This window comes from Sceloporus undulatus, chromosome 1 (assembly GCF_019175285.1).
Source record: "Sceloporus undulatus isolate JIND9_A2432 ecotype Alabama chromosome 1, SceUnd_v1.1, whole genome shotgun sequence".
Taxonomy (NCBI): domain Eukaryota; kingdom Metazoa; phylum Chordata; class Lepidosauria; order Squamata; family Phrynosomatidae; genus Sceloporus; species Sceloporus undulatus.
This window is the reverse complement of record NC_056522.1, coordinates 193,378,005-193,399,372: the sequence shown is the minus strand read 5'-3', so window position 1 is coordinate 193,399,372 and position 21,368 is coordinate 193,378,005. Positions and strand designations below refer to the sequence as shown.

At 39.8% G+C, this 21,368-nt stretch overlaps 1 protein-coding gene across 1 annotated transcript in view; it reads right to left on the bottom strand.

Annotated features, from left to right (window-relative positions):
- Nucleotides 1–21,368, bottom strand: part of DNAH7 (dynein axonemal heavy chain 7) — a 175,346-nt gene that overhangs the window by 32,002 nt on the left and 121,976 nt on the right. The window contains exons 46-53 of the mRNA XM_042446266.1: nucleotides 20,300–20,463; nucleotides 19,775–19,929; nucleotides 16,899–17,089; nucleotides 15,172–15,305; nucleotides 13,867–14,202; nucleotides 8,875–9,001; nucleotides 6,072–6,266; nucleotides 4,913–5,005 (exon numbers count right to left, since the gene is read on the bottom strand). Of these exons, the coding sequence (XP_042302200.1) occupies nucleotides 4,913–5,005; nucleotides 6,072–6,266; nucleotides 8,875–9,001; nucleotides 13,867–14,202; nucleotides 15,172–15,305; nucleotides 16,899–17,089; nucleotides 19,775–19,929; nucleotides 20,300–20,463 (1,395 nt within the window). The remainder of the gene's footprint in view (nucleotides 1–4,912; nucleotides 5,006–6,071; nucleotides 6,267–8,874; nucleotides 9,002–13,866; nucleotides 14,203–15,171; nucleotides 15,306–16,898; nucleotides 17,090–19,774; nucleotides 19,930–20,299; nucleotides 20,464–21,368) is intronic.

The following is a 21,368-nucleotide window of genomic DNA, read 5'->3' as shown; positions in this document are numbered from 1 at the left end:
CCTGCTTAGCTTTTAAATTTAGATGGGATCTAGCTGATTTTGCAATGTGTAATAACAGAAAAGGTGGCCACTGCACATCACTACCAATATGTTCAACCCAGATGAAACAATAAAAAGTCAATTTGCACCTGAAAAGCTGTGCCCTGTGCATGGGATCAATGCTGGTTTCCACATCAGTGGACTAGTGAAACTGTTTTGGATTTTACTTGAAATTTGAAAGGAGTTATTGCTGATAATTCCCCCATAGGTTCAGCACCTTGGTTACACATTTAAAGTTCTGACAAAAATCCAGAATGGATTTGCAACTCTCCTAGATCTTTATAAAATACTATGGGCCAGTACAGACAGGCCAAAATAAAGCTGCTTCAGGTCACTTTGGAGGTATGCTGTTTAAATGACACATGCATTTTAAGAGGCCAGAAGTTGCACCAAAGCTGTATTCCAGTCTTTAGGACTGGAGTGTGGCTTTGGCACAGCTTCTGGCTTCTTAGGATGCATGTGTCATTTAAACAGCTTACCTCCAAAGTGACCTGAAGCAGCTTTATTTTGGCCTGTCTGTACGGGCTCAATATAAAGCAATTAAAAATTAAGGTCAGGAATAGTGCCAGTGATGGGAGAGAGGCCTGTGCAGAAATCAACTGCCTCCACACATCACACACATTTGTCTTTCCCAGCATAATAATCTGATAAAAGATCTACCTAGTCTCCTGAGGGAAACATATTAGACCATATTTAATCTATATGCAAAGGGATCTTATAGCACCTTTTAGACTGAGAGAAAGAAGTTGGTAGCGTAAGCTTCTGTACAGGAAGTCTTCAACAGATGCAAATCTACAGCAACTTACGTTACCAACTGATCCAAAAAACCCTGGGCTGATTTATCCATGATCAACTTCGGGCTGGTATAGGCCAGCACTAAAAGCCACCTTGCGGGTGTTGTGGTGGAAGCCATTCACCTGCCCACATGTGGGCTGGCTTCACAGCACTCCGGTAGCACAGTATTCAGACGCCACCTGAGCACTGCAAAGCCACAGCAGCACCTTTTAGACAGAGACTAGCTTTTTGCCAGCTCAAAAAGGAGTGGCATTTTGCTGCCTCTTTTTGAGCCAGCAAAAAGCCAGTTCAGGGCTGCAGCATGCAGTTGTCGTGGCCCCGATCCAGCCCTCAAAGGGGGGGGGGGGCATCAAGCTGCCCCTATATGGCCATCTGTTTTGGCTCTACAGTACTGTACTTTAACTCTTATCAAAAAAGAAACCATCCCCTTCTCTGAGTAGAGTGTCAAAAGGCGGGAGCTTAGTCCATCCTAGAGCACTTAAAAAAGGCACCAGTCCCCTCTGATCTCTCCATCATGGCATCAAAGGTCAAATGCATACAGTAAATGAAATGAATAAAGGTGTTAGAAGATCCTTTTGCATATCAATCAAGACCAATAATAATATATAATAATAATAATGATTTATTTATAGCCCGCCCAATCACAAGGAATCCAGGCAGGTTACAACAGTAAAAATAAAGATAATAAAATACAATACAATAATACACTGCTATGTGTCTAAATTCTACCACGTATTTAATCCAGTTGGGGGCTTTTCACACTACATTGTAGACCAGTTTGCAAACCGGTTTAAGAGGGGTTTATTCACATTTGCACTGGTTTTGCCAGACCCAAATTCAAAATAACTCCTTTAACCCGTTTTTTCCAAGATTGAGTTTTTCCTGTTTCTTTTTCAAAACACCAGGTTTTATCAGGGTGCCGCCAATGGGAACTTGCTCCCGATCCCATACGGGTCATCAAGGAGGGAGAGGTTAATGTGCAGGGGGTAGATCATGCCCATCCCTTTGCTTTCTCCCTGCCAGACAATCGTCATTGTTTTTCTCTCTTGACACAAGGTTGTGGAAGTGAAAAACGCAGCTCCAGAAACGCAGTGGATTCAAACTTCCTGCACTTTGGAAAGTGGTCTCTTCAAAGAACAGCACAGCTTTTTTCCTCTTCTGCCAGTAATTTTAGTCTCCTAACCTGCACCGATGTCTGATTCCCAGAGCTTATAAAGACAGGGAGGGGGTTCTCCTGGGAACATCATTAGACAGTTTTGTTTTTTTAATTTGACATCTTATGCACATATTTATTATTGCATGGCCACAGTAGACTGCATCTTTAAAAATTCGCATCATCAGTATGAGAAAGGTGCACATGATTTGCATAACATTATTTTTAAAAATCCCTATCAGTGGGGTTGTGGGTTAGGGGTCGTTTCTTCCTTTTTTCTAAGAAATAAAACCTCAACAGACTCTGTTCCCAAGTTTGTGCATACTAAAACTGTTGCACACATATTATATTGGTAAAAGATTATATTGAGTGAGACTCCCCCAAAGCTAACCTATCCCAGGGTTTCTTGCTAAGAATTGTTCTGAGGGGCTTGCCATTGCCAAGGCTGATATGGGGGGGGGGGGTTTGTTGGCCAAACAGTATGTTATAGATCTGCATCCTAGACACGCATCCTAGACTTTAGGAGAGCGGATTTCAGTAAACTTAGAGAAGTATTGAGGGCGATTCCATGGTCAGAAATACTAAAAGATAAAGGAGTTCAGGACGGATGGGAGTTTCTCAAAAGAGAGATACTGAAGGCACAATTTCAAACAGTTCCAGTGAGAAAGAAAAACGGGAGGTGTCTCAAGAAACCAGGATGGATAACTAAGGAACTTTCAACCGAGCTAAGTTTGAAACGGAACATGTATAAGAAATGGAAAAAGGGGGAAATCACAAAAAAGGAATTCAAAGAAATAGCAGGCATGTGTAGGGGTAAAGTCAGAAAAGCTAAAGCGCAGAATGAACTCAGGCTTGCTAGAGAGGTTAAGAACAATAAAAAGGGCTTTTTTGGATATGTCCGCAGCAAGAGGAAGAAGAAGGAAACGGTAGGGCCACTGCGTGGAGAAGATGGCAAAATGCTAACAGAAGACAGAGAAAAGGCAGAATTACTCAACACCTTCTTTGCCTCAGTCTTCTCAGAAAAGGCAAAGGGTGCTCAACCTGAGGATAATGGAGCAGAGGACAGAATAGGGGAATTTCAGCACAGAATAAGTAAAGAGATAGTAGAGGAACACCTTATTAATCTAAATGAATTTAAGTCTCCAGGACCAGATGAACTCCATCCAAGGGTATTAAAAGAACTGGCAAATGTAATATCGGAGCCATTGGCAATAATCTTTGAAAACTCCTGCAAAACAGGAGAGATCCCAGCAGACTGGCGGAGGGCAAACGTCCCCATCTTCAAAAAGGGGAAAAAAGAGGATCCCAACAATTATCGTCCAGTTAGTCTGACATCAGTACTAGGAAAGATTCTGGAGCAGATCATTAAACAGAGAGTCTGTGAACATCTAGAAGGCAATGCCATAATCACAAAAAGTCAACATGGGTTTCAGAGAAACAAGTCATGCCAGACAAACCTGATCTCCTTCTTTGATAAAATTACCAGCTTGGTAGATGAAGGGAATGCTGTGGATATAGTATATCTTGATTTCACTAAGGCCTTTGACAAGGTTCCCCATGACATACTTGCAAACAAGCTTGTAAAATGTGGGCTAGACAAAGGAACTGTTACATGGATCTGTAATTGGTTGACCGGCCGAACCCAAAGGGTGCTCAACAATGGCTCCTTTTCATCTTGGAGAGAAGTGACCAGTGGGGTCCCACAGGGCTCTGTCCTGGGCCCAGTGCTATTCAACATCTTTATCAATGACCTGGATGACAGAATTGGGAGCATACTTATCAAATTTGCAGATGATACCAAATTAGGGGGAATAGCTAATACCCCAGAGGACAGGATCAAGATTCAAAATGACCTGAATAGACTAGAAAGCTGGGCCAAAGCTAACAAAATGAAATTCAACACAGAGAAATGTAAGGTATTGCACTTAGGGCGGAAAAATAAAATGCACAGATATAGGATGGGTGACACCTGGCTGAATGAAACTACGTGTGAAAGGGATCTAGGAGTCCAAGTAGACTACAAGTTGAACATGAGTGAACAGTGTGATGCAGCAGCTAAAAAGGCCAATGCAATTTTAGGCTGCATCAATAGAAGTATAGTGTCTAGATCAAGAGAAGTAATAGTGCCACTGTATTCTGCTCTGGTCAGGCCCCACCTAGAATATTGTGTCCAGTTCTGGGCGCCACAATTCAGAAAGTACATTGAGAAACTGGAGCGTGTCCAAAGGAGGGCGACAAAAATGGTGAAGGGTCTGGAAACCATGCCCTATGAGGAACGACTTAGGGAGCTGGGGATGTTTAGCCTGGAGAAAAGAAGGTTAAGAGGTGATATGATCGCCCTGTTTAAATATTTGAAGGGATGTCATATTGAAGAGGGAGCAAGCTTGTTTTCTGCTGCTCCAGAGAACAGGACCCGGAACAATGGATGCAAGCTACGGGAAAAGAGATTCCACCTGAACATAGGAGGAACTTCCTGACAGTAAGGGCTGTTCGACAGTGGAATGCACTCCCTCAAAGGGTGATAGAGTCTCCTTCCTTGGAGGTCTTTAAACAGAGGCTGGATGGCCATCTGTCAGGGATGCTTTGATTTGGATTTCCTGCATGGCAGGGGGTTGGACTGGATGGCCCTAGTGGTCTCTTCCAACTCTACGATTCTATGATTCTATGATCATAGAAGGTGAACGCTGAAAATATGATCATTTTAAAAAAAGTCCTGGGAACAATTGAAATGGCGGCCCATTTTAAATTGATATAAATGATAATGTGAACTTCATCAGGGTTAAATTGCCATGGAGAGATTCAATTGGGAACTTTGATTCGGTATGACGTCATCGAATCTCCCTGAATTTACTCATCATAAAAACACTATTGTGAATGAGCCCTAAACCTCTGAAAACTCAGCATATTCTATCCCTCCACACTTACTTTATCAGGTCTTAGGCAGCGGATGATGAGCATTCGCTGAAACTCTCCCATTCTGGCTTGCCAATCATCAGGAAAATTCTCATGATGAGGGTCCTGAAAACAGAAGCATGCATATCTTGGATCAGGTTTCATCAAACTCAAATGATGCCCATTTTACAGACAATCATCACAGAGTGCTGGCCATCTTGACTGCATAGAGAAACTCAAATCATGTCATGAGAAAAAGCTTTATTACACTTATCCCTGAACTCTCCTGATATTCTAATGTGTATTGAGGAAGGGGTAACGTGGAGGGAAAGTAAACCCTTCCAGATATCTAGTTTTGTATTCCACAGCCCTCTCCCTGTGGTATTCCAAATAATTTTGTATTGGAAAATTTGTATTTGGAACTGGGGAAAGGAACAATTAAGCATTTTACACCTTGCTCATAAGCCACTCCTCTGGAATTTTACTTTCTCTTTATTTCTTTGAATAGGAAATAGGGATCTGTTATAAAAATACATTTAATGTAATGTATGTAAGGCAACCTGAAAACTGAAACAGTTTAGGTTTAGGTTAAGTATTTGCAGTTTATTAATGGTAACTAAATAAGGTGATCAGTTTGTAACTAGGAGAAAACTTCACTGTAAAACTAACGCCAAATTGATACTGCTTTAAATGCCCATGGGATTCTGGAATTTGTCATTTGCTGTGGCATGAGAGTTCTAACAAAGGATAAATAGCTCACAAAACTACAAATCCCAGAATTCCATAGCTCTGAGCCATGGTAGTTAACACACTATCAAACTGCATTAATTATCAACTCTTAATGGCACCAGAGCAACAATTAAGATATTCAAGCAGAAGTCTTTCACATTATTTGCTACTTGATCATTGTTTCTAAAAGTTCCTTTTTGGGACTACAACTCCCCAATGTCCCAGCATGGATAGAGTTTTTGGAGAGTTCCCAAAAAGGGAACTTTTCAAAGCTTTGGTTTTAATTTCATACAATTTAACTTGTAGAGAATTATTCATGCAAATTGCATACTCTGCTTATTCCTTTAAAAACATGTAAAGCTAAAAAGGCGTAGAAGCTTACAGATGGAAGATGATAAAGTGTGTAATGAATGTTTATTTTCATCAGTTAGCAAAAAGGGATGAAAAAGGGTGGATAACATACCAAACTATCATAGACTGCTTTCCATCCATCCTTCAAGTGGATAAATCCCTTCCGAAGGCCTTTGAAGGCTGGCAAGTCATCAAGGCGGCAGATTTCATCCCATGATGTCTGGGGAAGCCAGGGGCAGGGATTGGAATAGGGGTTGTCTAGGCCTATGCCTCCTGTCAGCAAAAACTTCCACTCAGCATTATCAATCTGCAATGAATTAAAACAAAACTAAGTATTTCAGAAGATCATTGAAATATGAAGGGTAACAGTTCAAAAACAGTTTTCAAAAAAACCAGAGTCTGTTCCAGAATAAAATACAAAAGGGAAGGTGAGAATGAAGGAACCAAGGAGCACCTTAATTCTCACTCACCTTTTTCATATTTTAAGTTCAGAATTGGTTTACTTCATGGAATTAAAGTCAAGTCCAGAGTTAAGAGTTCAGGACTGCTGTGTTTCTGTGATGGTGCCCATCTTCTTGAGGAGATGCTACTGACCACCAGAGTCCCCTCAGCTTTTTCCTCCTATTTCTGTTTCTGCCCATCCATTGTCCCTTTGCAGTCACACAATGAAAAGCTTTTTAACAACTACATGAAACCACTGGGAGAGGTCATCTGGAGTTCTGGAGTAAGGTGATACCTGTATGTGGATGATGCCTAGCACTGTCACTCCTTTCGACCTAATTCCAAGAAAGCCATTCCTGTCCTAAACCAGTGTCTGGTTGCTGTAATGGACTGGATGAGGGCAAGCAAATTGAAGCTTTCAAGCCAGACAAGACAGAGGTTCTCCTGGTCAGTTGAAATACAGATCTGGGCATAGGGTTTCAGCCTGTGTTAGATGGGGTTACACTTCCCATTAAAACTCAGGTTCGTAGCTTGGGGGAACTTCTGGATTCAGCGCTGAGCCTGGAAGCCCTGGCAGTGCCTTTGCACAGCTAAAACTCGTGAACCAACTTTCTGAAGAAGTCAGACCTGGCCACAGTGGTACATGCCTTGGTTACATCCCATTTGGATTACTGCAATGCACTCTACGTGGGGCTGCCTTTGAAATGTGCTCAGAAACTTCAGCTGATCTGAAGAATTGCAGCAAGACTGTGAACTGGAGCTGGTTACAGGGAGCATACAACTCCCTTGTTGCAACAGCTCCACTGGCTGCCAGTCCGTTTCCAGGCACAATTCAAAGTGCTAGTTTTGACCTAAAAAGCCCTATATGGCTTGGGTCCAGGCTATCTGAAAGACTGTATCTCCCCGTATGAGCCCCTCAGAGTATTGAGATCATCTGAAGAGGCCTTTCTCTCTGTCCCATCACCCTCTCGGATGCATTTGGTAAGAACAAGATAAAGGGCCTTTTCAGTGGCTGCTCCCAAGCTCTGGAACTCTCTCCCTAGGGAGGCCAGGACGCCTAACGTACCCACATGTCATTCTGTCCCATACATACGACCCTATAAAATCATTTAAATTCATTTGTACTAGATAAATGTTAATAAACATTGCTCCCCTCAACAGCAAAGAATGCTATTATCTCTTAAAGAAATATACACTATAATGTCTCTTATATTTGGTGAATTTCTTTCATATTTTCCTCATGCAACCAGAGGCTTCTACTGCAGCAGAGGAAGTTCCTTTTGCTGCTACATTCTAGTCTACAGTAGTTCCAAGTGAACAGGAATAGAAAGGACATGGCAGCTACCTAGCAACCAGCCTGCTTGTTTGCTTTTCTTTCTTACTTTTCTACCAAAAATGGCACTAGCAGCAGCTAGCCATTTTAAAATTGAAATTTAAAAAGCCCCAAATCTTAACTGAACCCAACAAAACACACAAAGTGCATCAATAAATAGAAATACACAGCACCCAACAAACCATAAACTCCAGTCAGCAAGCTAGCTAGTTGAATTGGCAAAGGCCTGAATAAACAAAAAGTGTGCCTTCCGACAAACAAAGTGGGAGGCAACCCAACCTCTTTTTGTATAAAAAAAAGCATATATGAAACAATGAGGTATTTAAAACAGGCTGGTTCCAAATTGCACAATAAGCCCTTGGTATCCACTGCGGCTTGGTTTTAAGATCCCCCAAGGATACCAAAATCTGTCTATGCTCAACTCCAGTTATATACAATGGTCTAGTAAAATGGCATCCCTGCTATAAAATGACAACATCAAGCTTTGCTTTTGGGAATTTTTAAAAAATATTTTCAAGCCATGGATTGTTGAATCTGAGGATGGAGGGCCAACTGTATGGAGCTTCTATACATCACAACTGACATTTTAAATTTGTTCTTAGCAATGGACAGTAGCTACAAAAGATGCTGTAAAAAGGAAGCAACATGCACCCTGTAACGAGCCCCATAATCTGGACCAGATTTGTCCTGGAAGGGAACAAATGGCTAGGAAACTCTGGACTATCAACAAATCTGGCCCTGTTCTAAAAAATGGTTAAGTCAGGCACAGACCAATTGCAAACAGAAAGCTGCCTATCCTTCCTTGCTTAGAGTGCCTACCAGTGTTGCCAACAAGCCTCAAAGATATTCCCCAGAATGTTTTACCAAAATCCAAAATTCCTGGAATTCCCCAATATTTACCAGAATATTCAGTCAAACTCCCAGGAAAGAAATTAATTAAATCCCCCAGATTCTGGGGAATTGCCCGGAAATTGGCAACGCTGCTGCCTACTTTCCTCCAGATCACCAGCTCTGCATGTGGATGTCAGGCAAATGAAAGCAACAAGAAGCAACAACATGGGGCAGCATTATGAAACTCGATCAACTGATTAATATATTAACATGTGATATAACATACAGTAATTCCTTTAGCAACACTAACCAGTCTATCATGCTTCAAAAGGTTTACGTTTAGGCAAAAGGAGAAGAGCAGCTTGTCTTTTTCAAAGAGGGAACGGCAGATATTCACATAGAGGGAGTAGGTAAAGTGATCTTTGAGAATTCTCAGCCTGCAAGCAAGAAAAGAAAACGGGGGGACCCCAAATTAATTTCACTTTGCAGCTAACCATTTAATACATATAATTACAAACTCCTTAGGTTTCAGCTGTTATGGTCCATTTATCCACAAATAATCAGAACTACTAGTTAGCAATACACAGCAATTTCAGAGCAGAAATAGAGCTGAGCTCAAATTTCTCAGAAGTAGGGGGTTTTTTTGGAAAAATTCTGAATGTTTTTTGTTTATTTCTTTCCAATTTGCAAACTTTTCTCTGAATATTCTCCATCATTTCTTTTGGGTGGCTGCCCTGTTGTTGTTTCACTTCCATATCCATTTGGTAAGGGGGGTACTATAGTTTGCCTATTGCCCAAACGGTTGCCAAAGTCAAGAGAGAACAAAGTAGAGGGCCAAGTTCCAAGCTTTCACCACTAACACTGCTGGACAGTCATCCACTGTAATAGATGCCGTTCCTTCATAACCACCTTTAAATGCCTTCTACACTCATGGCTATCTGTCCAGGCCAAGAGAATGTTTACTGTTTTTTATTTGCAGCTGACACTCTCTCCAGTTCTGGAAGCCCCTATCAAATGAGTATACAATTATATACCCATTCACCTGGGAGTAAACCTCATTAATTTTACTGTGACTTACTTCTGACTGCACAGCAAGCCACAGTATTTACGATGCAGAAACTGTGAAGGATCACATATATGATGCGAGGAGCTACATTTTAAATATGCAGACCATGCTCTGCATGGATGAGCCTACTGGTGCCTCAACCAATGGTGACAGAAGAGTTTGGAAGAGATTGCTTCATTTGCTTTTGCAGTGGCAAGCACACATTATAAATTAAGAGCATTCAGGTATGACAAGTTACTGATCACACTCTTAGTTTGCTCATATAATTTCATTTTGCATTGTAATGCCCTGTGTGGCTGGAACAAATAAAAGGTTCAATATATGACTAAGTATAACTTAGTCATACTGGAGTTCAAGTCCTTGAAGTCATGATTAGCTTAAATTTCACTTGTTTGAATTGGCTTTATCATGACTATGTATAGGTCTAACTTGAAGAATTTACTTTGTTCTACCCTAAGCACTGAATATGCATGCCGTGAGTACTGAACTGGGACAGCATTATAACTTATTAATTCAGCAGTACTTCCTATTTCACAAATAGAGAGCTAGCTAAAGTGGAGGAGATGTTTCATCAGTTTTTTAAGCACACAGATGGATCAGTTATCACTAAGTGGACCAGCTACCTTAGCTATCTTAAGTATAGCTGCTAAGACACTGCTGAATGAAAGGATGAGGTAACTAACACAGCCCATGGGTGTTCTGATATATCTTGCTGGCAACTTGTTTTGGTCTCACCTCCTGACTCAAAACCTTTGTTGTCCATTTACAGCAGCTCCTCTGAGTGTCTCAGCAGTGAAATAAAGCAACATTTTGCCCTCTCGTCAAAGCACAAAGAAATACAACCAAGTAAAAGGTGTGTTCTGCACATTTCAGAAAATCCTGTGTAAAATCCATTTGTTTCATACCCCTTTTCTTCAAATGAAGATTTGCTAGACTAGCCTTACAGGGCTGTACATGCTCTGTAAATTATTGCTGATACTAGACAGGCTGCCTGCATTATATTTCAAAGGGCCAAATCATAAACTTTGTTAATGTTGTTGTGTGCCTTCAATTTGTTTCCTACTTATCATGAGGCTTTCTTGGAAAGATTTGTTCAGAGGAGGTTTGCCAATGCTTTCCGCTGAGGCTGAGAGTGTATGATTTGTCCAATGTCACCCAGTAGGTTTCATGGCTTAGCTGGGGAATCGAACCCTTGTCTCCAGAGTCGTAGTCCAACACTCAAACCACCATGCTGGAATCAAAAGTCCCCCCCCCCCCTTTCAGCCTGTATATGTGAAACACTTATAGCCATAAAACTTTGGAACGTAGTTGAAATGAACACATTTTTAAATGTGTAATACAGGCTAGGTCATGACTTTGTTGTTTGTTATTAACTGCCCTCAAATTGGCCCCAACTCATAGTGACCCTGTGGATGAGACATCTCCAAGACCCCCTATTCTCCAATGATTTGCTCAAGTCCTCTAGATTCATGCCTGTGACCTCCCAGATTGAGTCTATCCATCTGACATGTGGTCTTTCTCTCTTTCTGCTGTCCATCACCTTTCTAAGCATTATTGACTTTTTGAGTGAGCCATGCCATCTCATTATGTGGCCAAAGTACAACAGCCTCAGTTTCATCATCTTGGCTTCCAAAGGGATTTCTGGCTTGATTTGTTCAAGGACCTGTTTGTCTTTTTGGCCATCCATGGTATTCCCAGCACTCTTCTCCAACACCACATCTCAAATGTGTTAGTTCTTTTCCTATTTGTTTTCTTCACTGTCCTTTGTCACTGTATTTTCTGGTACAGTAGCTAAAACATTTGCTAGTGGATAATACATGAAGACAGGAGGGATATGTTGCACAAAGTACTGGCTAATAATTGTTATTTTACGAAGACACTTGCATCCCTTTAGACACAGATTGCCAGCAATATACAGAAAAGCATCTGCAAATTTCCACCTGCCAACTGGATACCTAACTGCAAGTTTCAGATCACTCACTCCTTTTGCTGCCTCCTGTTCAAACAAAGGAGACAGCACACAGACATTATGAGCACTTCCTCCACCAAAGCAGGGAAATAAGGGATTAATCAAACTCTTCCAGCCTTTAGAGACATATAGGAACAGCAATATGTGGCTGGTTGGATGTTGGCAATTTTTTTTAAATCCCAAGAAGACACTTCATCTTGTATTGAATTAAACTATACTGATGAAGTATCATGAGACACAAGTCTGAAGCTCCATGATAATGTAAGGTGAGGATTATAAACATAAATCTATGCTGGAGAAAAGGATTCTGGAAATCTAGCTGGATTCTTGAACTAAACCATGGATGGTAAACTTAAGAAATGGGTATCAAAAAAGGCACAAAAAACAGAGGTCTGTTGCAGCATATCTAGGCCTTACCTGTGACTGGGAACAGAAGGCAACACATGTGGCACACACTAGGTTTGGCAGCCCCATTAACCCTTGAAATTAAATAGTGCATTGGTATCTTTTTAAACAAATCAGCATTTTTCTCTAAAGCAAGGTGCACAGGGAGCACTCACCTTCTTTTAAAGAGGAGTCATACTCATGGAAGCTTCCAGAAAGCATGATTATCATTTAAAACAAGGTATGTTCTCCCTGGTAGGTCCTGTGTGTGAAATTAGTCTCCAAACTCACCCAAGCTGCCTGCCCTTCCACAATGGTCATACCTATACTAATGTTTACACTCATCCATCTGTTCATTTCAATGGACCAGAGGCATAGTTTCATCTGCACACAATGCACACTGCTGAACAGAAAGTGCATTTTCCATTTGAAGACAGAGATGTGGGTTATATTTCTGTGAGTGTCCTTACAAGTTTCTCTGTGCTTTTGCAAAGAAACTGAACCAACCTTCCCAAACATGACAGCAGTGCCCTTATCTTAACAGTCACTAGCAACACAGCTGGCCCACCCAAAGTGTCAACAAAGTAAAGTGTGAAACTATCAATCCAAAGGTTGGAAATACCAGGTACACACACACAGTAAGCATCCACGCAGTACAAAATACAAAGTGGTGGGGGAGAGCAAACTTCCAAGAGTTTGTTTATGATTTATTCTCAAGCTATATATATATATAAAAGAGTATCACATAAAATCTGACACTGAACTCAATTTTCACAGCACATTATTTTTTAAATGAGTTTCCAGTGAAGTCAACTTAAATGCTGTGTCCAATTAACTGAAGATACTGAAATTAGTCAAGCTAGCCTCCCCTAATTTTCATAAGCTTTCTTATTTAAGGCCTGTTTAGACATTTATCCCCTATCCTGAATTTAATAAAGAAGAAACTTGATGGGGATGATTCTATCTAAAAAAATTATGAGCTTTTCAATCACTTCTGTGTAGCTGTTACCAAGAAAGTATCACATTATACTCTTATAAAGTTCTTCAAGGACAAACATCTTAACTTCTTATCTGTTTCAAAATACTTAATATTTTAATCCAATATTTTAAATTCCCCTGCATTTATGTCTATGACAGCTTTTCCCCACTGTGTACACTGGGAACAGTTCAGAGGAAAATAAGTTGCCCTGAATCCTATGGATTTTGATAATTAAGGAACTTGGATTCCATTGATTTCAACTGAAAAGCTAGATATATGCTTAAAACCCACTGCAATCAGTACTGTCATCACCATTATGATCCTACATTTTCCCCCTGCAGGATGCAAGACAGCTTATAAAAGATTTTTTAAATAGTTTAAAGTACACAAAATGCTCAAGTTAAAAATCAATTAACTGTCAAATAAATAAATAAATTCCAGTTAAAAACATGAACCATTTAAAAAAACACAACGATACACAGTACATCTGATACATTGTACCAGGCCCATCTTGCCTAAATCATCAGTCTTCAAAGGCTTGTCAAAAAAAACCCCAACACCACCTGTTTATGAAAAGTAGGAAAGATGCCAGCCTAACCTCTGGAATGGGAGTTCCAGAGTTTGGGGACAACCACTGAGAAGGCCCTCTTCTATGTTCCCACCAGATTAAGTCAGGTGGTGAAAGTGGTGGGACAGTCAGAAGGGCCTCCTCAGCAGTTTTCAAGTCATGGGCAAGTTTATGGGGAGAATATGGTGCATCAATAGTCATGTCTACATCTGGAGGAAGCATAGCCACAGTTCTTCAAAAACGAAAAATGATATTCCAAGATTATATCTCAAAGTAGAAAAAATATGGAGGAACAACAGGATGTGCAAAATTAAAGCATAAAAATATTTCACATACCTGTCCTGTAATACGTCTGACTTCTCAGAATTATCTATAGACATAATGAAAAGGTTGATGAACCATGTGAGGGAATACTGATACATGGGCTCAATATTGGCCAGGTCCGCAATGGAAAAAAACAGAATTGATGAATGAACTGCAATGGGACGATAGCCCATTCGAGTAGCATCTATCTTCTTTTCTGTCTCTTCTGCCACAGCTTGCTTTTCTGAAATTTCGTTAGCCAACGCTTTAGAAGAAGACAATATCTTGATGGCAGTTTCATCCTCTAAAATATTTCCTTCAGAAGATGAAAGGACTTCCAGAATTTTGTCCTCAATTTCTTTTAGCTGCCTAGAGTAAAAAACCAGATAATCATGTCAGGGAAGCAGTAAATAAATACATCCCAAAAGGGAATGATGCAATTAAAAGGAGCCAAATAATATTATAACATTATTATAAACTGTTTGATAAGTTTTAACAGGGTGGTCTTTTCTCAAAATGCTCCCAGTAGAACTTTACCACAGATTAGCTAAATATTTTCCCATACATATCTCTATGAAGCTTGACAAAACTATCACCAGTCAAAGAACTTTCTCCAGTCCAACAAAGCAGCAAGCAGAGTTCTGTCATGACTGCACCTCCAATTTAATTCCAAGTGCCTGACATGAAGCCTCGAATGACACCCAGCTCCAGTACAGAACAATCATAAACCACAAGGAAGGGGCACACAGAATATCAAGATCAGCACTTTTACAAAGGAACTACTCAAACAGTGATACTTGGATATTTGCAAATCGTCCTGGTAAAGAACCCTACATCTACATCCTGGAGAGATAACTCTTAGTCATGCTCAATAAACTCTTTCAAAAGCCTCAGTTGGAAGAAAAATAAAATATTTCCCATGATTCTCCCAACTTTTGTGGAGTACCCTCTGTCAACTTTAAAAGCAATTTTCCCATACCATTTTCTTCCCACTGCAGGACTGATTTTACAGTCACCTTAAACTTCACACCAATATAGATTGAAAAGGCCTTTAAAAATATCAGATTTTTTTTACTATTTCTTGGAAATAGTCCGGTCCCCTGTCAATCCCATCACAAGGTAGTGTGAGTGTGGGGGGGAGGTAATTTCAAAGTGATCAGATGTGCTCACATGAACCCCATCTTCAAAGAAACCCCATTCATCAAGTAACATCAAATAACAGCAGCTTTTTACCAAGTGGAACCACAATTACATGATTCCATATCTAGCATTAACTGCTCCCTCCCTCAACCACTATTATTTTGTCAAGACAGTTTTCAAAGGAAACCCATTTTATACCGTTTGTTTTCTGCGCCTTGCAAGATTAAGGCTTGCTTTTCTTCTTCAAGATCTGGTCTCTCTCTTGCAACAACAATTCCAAGAAGCTGATCTTGCATCCCCTCAGGTGTGATCATGAAATTCAATAATGTTACCTGTGAAATTCAGAAGAGTTCCAAATCAAAAGAGCACAGGGAACAGACAAACCAGGAGTGGAGAACTTTTGGCCCTCCAGAGATTCTGGACTGCAACTACCCCAGTCTTTTACCATTGGCAATGCTTAGTGAAGCAGCTGGGAGATTATTTAAAACATCTAGAAAGTAAAAGTTTCCTTACCCATGAGATAAACCATAAACTACTGTTAATGTCAGGCCACTAAAACATGGAGCTTTCAAATCCAGGATGGCATTTACCATCTGTGAGTGAGACAGATTTATGGGTAGCCTATAAATCACTGTATATCCTATATTCAAGAGGAAATGTATGTTTTTGATATACCTCCAATTATTTTTCCCATTAATCTGGTGTGTCTGAAAGCAACACTGAAATATATCATTGAGAAAGAGAGATGCAACCAACTAAGCAGCGAGCAGAAATCTTGCTTTCTGGAGGATGGTCTTCTACCAAGTTTGCATTACTGCAGTGTAGGATAGAGGGGGAAATGCAAGTGAGACACCAGACTTTTTGCAGGAAATTAATTTTATCTGGAGTTTAAAGAGAACAGTGCAAAACATTCTTTAGAATTTACAGCCTCTGAAAACATAGATGTGATAGTGTCATGAAATATTGCAACTGCTGGTGATGACATAACTCCAGGCACAGTGCTCTAATCCAGGGGATGACCAAAATGTAGCATGTAGATGCTAACTTCTGAAGTTTCCTCTCTCCTAGACTCAAAGGTTCAGTAAGGTGCTTTTATTATATGTATATGCACTTACTGTATATTTCAGGTTTTATATTTCATATTTTATATGAATTACATTTACCTTTATAATTAGATTTTACTAATGCTTGTAGGTATATGCATTTTATGTATGTAAATGAATTTTGGAATATGGTCATTGACCACATTAAAATTATTGATGATGTGGTACAAAATGGCTTGGTAGGGTGGGGAAAATGGGAAAAAAGCTGAAGAACCAACATAGCAGAGAATTTGTATAGTTGCAGCGAGTTGCTTAGGAATTGCTGCAAAGCTAAGATATGTAACAATTCTGGGTTTATCAGCTACCAAGCTTTTGAGACTTTGCAAGCAAGTTGAAGAAGTAGCTCAAGTTGGGATTCCCTTCTAGGCAGCAGGAGAATATTTGCCAGGTCTTTGAACATTTTTGCTCCAACTAATGGAGAACCAATAATCTAAGACAATGGCTCTTCAGAAAATGCTGAATTCCAGCTGCCATCAGCACTAGCCAACATGATCATCATCACAGATGATGGAAGTTGTAGCAGAATAACAGCTGCAGGATTGCAAGTTTCCCACTCCTACATGTTGTGTGTTGAGCATTTTGTCATCCATTGCATTCCCATCTTTCTTTTGCATTTTTCTTCTGTATTGTGGTGATATGGGGTTAATGTGAAAAAGACCAAGACAATAAAAAAGAAATAAAAACAAAGTAAACACAGGCATTGATACTAGGCAAATGAGCTACCATTCAGGACAATATGACAGGAAAGACTGTGCAATTCATATCATTCTCTCCTTATTAAATAATAAAAGAAATCAGACAGTTTGTATGCAAACTGCTCACTTTGACGGATGTCTCTGGGAGGTAATGTGGGTTTCTCAGCTTGGTTGTAATATAAAAACGAAAGTCAGGCGCATACTCAATGGTGGAATCCCCAAGGCGGATACAGATGCTGCCAGCCTGCTTGAAGGTCTGTTTGAGTAGAAGCGGCTCGAGAATAGGATCCAGTTCTTCACCAATATTTTCCAAAAGCACTTGAATACAACCCAAAATTGCAGGAAATGGGAACAAAACAAGAACAGAGGTGAAAAGGGAAAGGTAACTTTATTCTAGAAATAAAAGCATACAAACAACAAATTTTACCCTAAGAGGGAAACCAATCTTGTGTACTCAACTGTTCAAAGCTCAGTGGAAAATAAAATATTTTATATAGCTCCAGATGCCTGCAAACATTTTAAAGAACTCCACCATAAAATCTGATACAAGTAATATTTTATAGCAGAAAAAACAAGGGTAATCTATAATTTAAAAAAAACCAAAAAGGCAAATTGTTGCCAATGAAATGCTGAGAAAGCAAATTATATACATTTTTGATGGGAATGTCCAAAGATCAAAGTCTATAAGAAAGTTACATTTAAACAGGTTGGATGCATAATAGCATGTCATCATTTCAACTCTGAAAGTATTGGTTGGAATTACTAAAGATTAAGCACAAAAAATGAATAACTGGTTAAAAGCATGCATACCTTATGAGGCAAAGTAACAAATTCCCCTTCAAAACGCAAACTATTTTTGTTTAAGTGGGAATCACGGTGGACCATAGAGGATTTCCACCAGCTCAGAACAGAAACTGTGGCCTGTCCTAAATTAAGGAAACTAAGCACACATGTAGAATGTAGCAAAAAAACACAAAAAGACATTTAGTTTAAATCGAACATTGGATTTTTTGGATTTTACGATAAACAATTTTGGGTGATTTTGTAAGATGCATACTGGCTGGAAGGGAAAACATAATGTCAGCAATATCCATGATTATGTGTGAGAGGTATTATTTGATGAGAAATGGTGTGTTATGTCCTATTGTCCTTACAGTGAACTACTGAATCTTAACCAGATTGGGTTTTGCTGGTTTTACCGATTGGGTTTTGCCTTCACCTTTTTAAAAAAGTGAGCAATTGAGTTCTGAATTCTAATCCCATGATGGAAACGTCACACAACTTACTGCACTCACAAAAATAGAAAGAGCAACAAAATATTCAGCATGATACTCTACCATTGTGAAGGTCAGTTTTCAGATGCTGAAAAAATCAGGACATCATGGGAATAGCAGCAGAATCCTACATACTAGTGGTCTTCAAACACAGCTCCTCCAAGGTGTTGTGGACTTTAATACCCAGAAGCCTCAGCTACTTTGGCCAATGGTAAGAGATTCTGGGAGCTGAAGCCCAAAATACCTGGAGGACCAAAGTTTGAAAACTACTGCTATACATGTCTTTTCATTAGTGAATCCTATACAATGTAATGGAACTTAATTCCAGTTTATATGATCATAGCCTGAACTTCACTTTCATGTGTTTTAAAGAACGATTTAACAATTTTCTAGCTGTTCTGTAAAAAGAGAATAATGGTATGGTTACTAATCAGGCTGTGGGTGGAATTACAAGTTATACCTGACATAGAGCTGCTACCCAAAAGCCACTCCTGTGTCAAATTGTTTCCCATTCCCCATGTGTAAGAACACTGTCCCTGCAGCATCCTATTAAGTTTTATTCTGCCCCTAGTAGCAACAGATAAAGACAGGAAGCAGGGAAAATACGCAATGTGATAAAGTTTTCCTACAGCTTGTCAGAAGGCATTTTTAGTGGCATCCCTGTACTGACAGAAATACATAATTTTGTCCTGTGCTCACTCAGTGCCTAGAAGCTAAAGTAGCTCCAGATATCACAGTAAAGTCTGCCGTCTTCTTAGTACGTACAACCTTCTGTGGACTGCAATAGGACAAATGATTCCTCCACTTTTTCAGTTAGATGAAAATGACTAGCATCTTGGGTGTTTCTTTTCTGTCCCAGACTCTTATTCCTTATTTTTTAAGAAAACATGGAGACCTTGGAGACCCAACTCCCCACCTGCACCCATTCCAGGGGGAAAAAGGCCCAAAACATAGCGAAAGAGCATTTCCTGGCCCCTAGAGGGTCATTTTGGATCATTCTCAGGCCAAAAAACAAAAACACTTTTTTGATAACTTCTGCAAATATTTCTTTTGACCCCTGGGGTCAAAACATAGTGGAAATACCCTCCACGCCTTCTGAAGCATTTTGGAGCAAAAGCATTGTTTGATCCCTGGGAGCCATCAAAAGCGCCCTGAAGGGGTGACATGTGCTCTCTGGGCTTCACTTTGCTCACCACTGATATAGATATTTGTTTGAGATGTTTTGGGCTTCTTCTATCAACCTCACCTTTCATATCCAACAGATGCCCTGACAATGTCCTGGACTGCAGCTCCTTCACTGATGGGATTTGTAGTCCAGAACATCCTCAGTATCATCCTGATCTTTAAAAATAAATGAATGGCTATGAATTAATCAGCCCTGTAATGATATGAGGTATGAGTCATTTGAAAGCATTAGATGAATTAGACCAGCCTGACATTTTAAAGATGAACACACCCAGGAAAGGGACTGATAATTTAATCAAGAGCTTAATAGGATAGATATCTTGGCAGATTCAATCAATACAAAATTATTATAATGACTGAATAAAGTACCTCACATAAAAAAATGATTAAGCTGACAAGTACCAATATTCCTAGCAACTGATGGCAACTAGTATGTGATGAATTTGAACCAATGTTGACTCTATAATTAACCCTGCTTTCCCGGGATTGTACAGCAGAGAGTATGTTTCTTGACAATGTGCACTTTTAGGACTTGGCTGCTTACCAGGCGTACCAAACTGAACACAGTTTTCTAGGGTCCGCACAAATTCAGAGTCAGTAAGCTTAATAACATGCAAGCTGTTTGCTTTTTCCATGTGCTTAATCCATTTGTTTGCTTGGCCCTGAGGATCTATCATGAGAGGCCATCTTCTTGCATTCCTAGAGAGGGAGACAGAAAGAGAAAGAAAATGTAACATATAAACTTCAAGGATAAGCTTTGCCTATTATTCAGGAATCAGGGTACTTTTTATTAAGTTAAAAAAGGTGTACAGAGGTTATATTCCTTGTTTTTAAGGTGGATCCTGCTTCCTGGAGACTTTCAGAAGTGGAATCTACCTTAAAACCAAGACTACAGCTGAATACATGCTAGTTACATAGCAAAAATTAAAACCCTGGTTTTAATTCTCCCACCAGAGCAAGTTCAGGAAGAGAAACCGTAAAGTTCAGCTCTCATGGAGTTCCAGGAGGTACAGTCTACCCTTCAGCCCCTAGATGTTCCCCACCCGGGTCTACTGAGTCTGTTCCTTACGAGATAATGATCCCATTGTCAATGGAAAATGAGTCGGAAGGCAATCCAGCAATGTTCCAGGCTCTGATTTTTACAGGTTCTCCTAAAGTAGTAGTTAGAGAGAAATCATCTGAGCAAGGGATGCCTCTGGCTTTCAGGGTCAATATCCAATCACGTGCTTGATTCTGAAAGGGAAGAAGGACAAGTGTTAGCCAATGTTCTCATTGTCTACCATAAGATTAGGATGAGAAATGATGTTAGTCTTATGATGCCATCACTGATGTTCACAATGAAAGTCTTCTCATTCTTGGTAAGACCTTGCCTGTGACATATCAGTGTTACAGATTTAGTTGTACCGTGCTTTTAAATTGTAAGCCACTTTGAGTCCCAATTTTTGGAGGAAAGCAGGATATAAATAACAGCAGCAGCAGCAACAACAATAACAACAACTTCTTATTTTTTAAACCTTTTGCCACTGACCAGGATTTCTTCAAACTAGGGATCTCATCCTTCTGAATAAATAAATGACCATTTAATGTCACACATATTTGCACGTAAGAAAAAGTATTTCTGCAAAGGGGAAAATTGCTTTATGTGTCGATGATGCCCACATAGACCAGGATCCAATAGTGTTCTTCACTGACACAATTATCTCCAGTTGGTGGAACTAGGAAGAGGGCAACTCCTCTCAAAAACACCATGCACCTCAAAACCTGCTTTGGAGGGCTTAGAATCCCACTAAAACAGCTTTATGAGCAGCACAGGATAGGCTGGGCAGGACAACCAAGTCTAACATGGCCCAGCATAACATAGTCCATAGATTTAATCCACGTTTCAAAAGGTGCCATTTTAAAAGACACATTCCAATTTTTTCCATACATGGAGAATGTCTCCTTTAAGATAGTAGCTGCCACAGGCAATTTTTGTAAGTAATTGGATTAAAAACAATACAGACATTTGAAACCTACAAACTCAATGAGGAGCACCATTATCTGTTGATCACAATATTTTAACAGATTAGTCGAATTAATTAATTAGCTAGCAAAACCCTTGAAACCCTATCTTGTCAATGAGGCCATGGAAGACTGTG